The 3,592-nt window shown below is 59.5% G+C and overlaps 1 protein-coding gene across 1 annotated transcript in view; it reads left to right on the top strand.

Moving 5' to 3' along the window:
* Positions 1-3,592, top strand: part of TMEM131 (transmembrane protein 131) — a 120,280-nt gene that overhangs the window by 115,198 nt on the left and 1,490 nt on the right. Inside the window, exons 37-41 of the mRNA XM_010829857.1 lie at positions 21-99; positions 760-881; positions 984-1,080; positions 1,856-1,953; positions 2,528-2,688. Of these exons, the coding sequence (XP_010828159.1) occupies positions 21-99; positions 760-881; positions 984-1,080; positions 1,856-1,953; positions 2,528-2,688 (557 nt within the window). The remainder of the gene's footprint in view (positions 1-20; positions 100-759; positions 882-983; positions 1,081-1,855; positions 1,954-2,527; positions 2,689-3,592) is intronic.

The following is a 3,592-nucleotide window of genomic DNA, read 5'->3' as shown; positions in this document are numbered from 1 at the left end:
GCCCCCCCCCCTCCCCCCCCCCCCCTCCCCGCCCGCCGCACCCTGCCCGTTCACGTCCCGGGGCAGCTACAGCAGCATCGTCCATGGCAGCCCGGGCAGGTGGGCTCGCGGCCGAGCTGGGGCCGGGTCGGGGGGACCCTCAGAGGCTGCAGGGCCATCCCGCCCTGTGCAGGCTCAGCCCCGCTCCCCAGCCCTTACCTCAGGGCGGCCCCGTAGAGTCAGGGTCTGGTTCAGGAGCCAGAAAGCACATCCTGAATGAAGCCCCACAAGCTGTGCTGAGAGTCAAGGAAACAGGCTTATGGGTCATTTGCTCTGAGCCTGTGGCGGGTGAAGGTCACAGTGACAGGGCAGGGCCTGCAAGAGCCGAGCACACGGGAGGCACAGAGCCCGACCGTTAGTGTGACCGTGGCCTTGACGGGGGGTGCCACTCACAGACTGAGGGCCTGCGCTCCTCCCCGCCCTGCGTCCTCCCGGCCGGGGCTCCTCACCCACGGGCAGCACGGGGACGCAGCAGCCGTGGTCGGCCCTTCCTGCCTGGCGGCCCGCTCCTTGTTCCCTCTAGAAAGGGCTGCCCCGGCTCTTTTCCTTCCCTTCTCTCCACACCCCTGACTTTCCACCTGACCGCAGAGTCTCGGGCTGGCCACCCCCAGCCCTGCTGGAGCCACAGCCCCTGGGCCACGAGTCCCCGGGGCGGCCGGGGCCGGGGTGGGGGTAGTGCCAGCAGGACTGAGGGGCTCTCGCCTTGCTTCTTCCCTCCAGCGACTCTAAAGCAAAGCAGCCAAGCGGGAGCAAACACAAACTGACAAAAGCCGCTTCTCTCCCGGGCAAGAATGGCAACCCCACTTTCGCTGCGGTCACGGCTGGGTATGACAAGAGCCCAGGTGAGTGGCTTGGCATCAGAGACCAGGCACCACTGGGCCTTGGGCCTGGGCACATACCTGTGGCCCAGCTGCCTCCCGCTGACTCGGAGCCCGTTATTACAGGTGGGAACGGCTTTGCCAAAGTTTCTTCAAGCAAAACAGATTTCTCTAGCAGCCTTGGCATTTCACACACTCCTGTTGACAGCGATGGCTCAGACAGGTATGGCCGGCCCGCCTCAATCGGGGTGGAGGCAAGCGGGCTTCTCAGGCTGGGTTGACATCTTCCAGCTGTTCGTGTGCTCTGAGGCCCCTAGATGACAAGCAGATGTTTGGTGGGGGTCTCTGCTCCCTCCTGGGCCCCCTGATAGGGGAGGAGGCACCCGCAACACAGCCCACCCCCGCGGAGGGGGCAGGTGTGTGACCGCCTTCTAAGTCTCTTGTCGTCCCTCTCCGTTGTCATGGTCATTGTGGAAAGGCTGTGACCTCACCATGAGAAGCAGAGGAAGCAGACTGTGAGAGGAAGGGCCCAGGAGCAGATTCCAGGCAGTCACTGCACTGTCGGGCTTTGACCCAGAGCAGCCACAGGGCCTGGTGGTGTGCAGGCACTGCCTCGGTTCACTTGCCTGGATAACATTCCCACAGTAAAATAATAAAACTTCAAGTAGACTCTCAGTTTCACCTGCCTGATACTAACAAGAAAACAAATCCTAGATTTGAAACAGTTTAATAAATCTTCCATCACTGAAAGGTAAATAAGGAAGAAATACCTCTTTTCTGCACAGAACACTTGCTCTGAGCCAGGCTCCCAACCTGTGGCAGAGTGGCCTGAGCTCTGGGCCCTCCGGGCACGGAGCAGTCTCCAGGTCTCCCTGTTGTCTGTGACACGCGCGCGCCCATTGGAGCAGGGCCTGCCATGCGCGCAGCTGTGAGCGCTGGGTCTGTCTCCATTGACCGTCACGTTCTTGTGTGTTGCGTTTTTCTCTCCCAACATTCAGCTCGGGTCTGTGGAGCCCCGTGAGCAACCCCAGCAGCCCTGACTTCACACCCCTCAACTCGTTCTCAGCCTTTGGGAATTCTTTTAACCTAACTGGTGGTGAGTGTTTAAACCCTGGACCATGACTAGTGAGCCATGGACAGATGGAGGGAGGAGACTGTGGTGGCCGTCTGGGGGACGTGTTTGAAAGACGCATTTCCCTTGCCAGCGCTGTCAGGCAGCCGTAGGCGTGGGCACGGGGCTGACTCCCGGGAGGTGGGTCTGTCTCTGCTGCCGTCCTGGACGGGCCCCTCCCCACACCCCAGCCTGAAGGTGCAGTGGGTCTGCTCCATGCAGTGGGGATCCCCACTGGCTTATGTTCTGCAGACCTGACTTAAGAGCTTCAAGAAAGTTCTGTGTCTGAGAGGTGGCTCCTGGCTACGCTGGAGCTCCTTATTTTTCTTGCTGTTGAGAATTAGAATTCCCAGTAGCTGTGATGGTGTTTGCACGTGACGGTCCAGTGAAAGGCGTGGGTGAGGTTCTGAGGTCATGGGCAGGGGTGCCCCCGACACCCCACCGTGAATGGTGGGGGCTGCTGGAGTGGGTGCGATGCAGACCCCTGAGAGGACACCCGACTTGCCCCGGGAGCACGGCCGGATCCAGCACACACTTGCCTTTGCTTCCTCTCTTCCAGAAGTGTTCAGCAAGCTCGGGTTATCGCGATCATGCAATCAGCCCTCACAGAGGAGCTGGAATGAGCTGAGCAGCGGCCCCTCCTACCTCTGGGACTCGCCGGCCACAGAGCCCAGCCCTTCCTGGCCAGCCAGTTCCAGCTCCCCGACCCACACGGCCACAGTGAGTCCTGGGCTTGCTCGGCCTGCCTGCTCAGGCAGCGTCACAGCTGCCACTGTCCCTGGGGGTGACGCTGACAGAGATGAAGGATAACAGCAGTGTGAAGGCATGGGCACGCTCATCCTGTCCACTGCCGCGTCTTCATTTCTGCCAAAGTGACCATCAGTTCTCTTCAGAGCCGAGATGGTCCAGAAGTTACAGGAGGAAGGCTGAGACGCTGAGGCTTGACCTCTGAAGTCCCATCTCAGCCTCTCCCGACCTGTAAGTTAGACTGCAGGGTGCCTGGGGCCCCTCTCGGATCCCGCCACCTCCAGGTCAGACGGTGCCTGAGTGTGGCACACACTGGGTCCCGGGAGGCCCGTGTCTCGACGGCGCCTGAGCGCGGCACACACTGGGTCCTGGGAGGCCCCGTGACTCCGGCTTTTTCTAGGTGCATCTGTTTATTTCTCGGCTAAATGGTTCTGCAAAGGTCATGTGCCACAAAGAGTAAATGACTCCTGGTTTCAGCTTTGACAAAATCATGACAGAAAAATAGGATCCCATTGTGATCACTTCTTCATCCTCAGGAAGACTCAGTTAGATGTGCAAGGTTTGACCAGGAGATGTTTTAACTTCACCAGTTCCGAAGTTTGTCTTCACTCGTAATCATTCTGGCTTCAGTTCTCCAAGTGTCTTAACCGTTCTTTTAAAATGGGGTAGAACCCTTTGAGACCTCTCAGGCCATTATTGATGGGTCTCCCCTGGTGGCTCAGAGGGCAAAAGAATCCACCTGCAATGCAGGAGACTTGGGTTCTATCCCTGGGTCGGGAAGATCCTCTGGAGGAGGAAATGGCAACCCACTCCAGTGTTCTTGCCTGGAGAATCCCAGGGACAGAGGAGCCCGGCGGGCTTCAGTCCGTGGGATCAT

This window comes from Bison bison, unplaced genomic scaffold (assembly GCF_000754665.1).
Source record: "Bison bison bison isolate TAMUID 2011002044 unplaced genomic scaffold, Bison_UMD1.0 scf7180017864508, whole genome shotgun sequence".
Lineage (NCBI taxonomy): Eukaryota > Metazoa > Chordata > Mammalia > Artiodactyla > Bovidae > Bison > Bison bison.
Note: the sequence above shows the minus strand (reverse complement) of the source record. Positions and strands in the feature narration are given on the sequence as shown.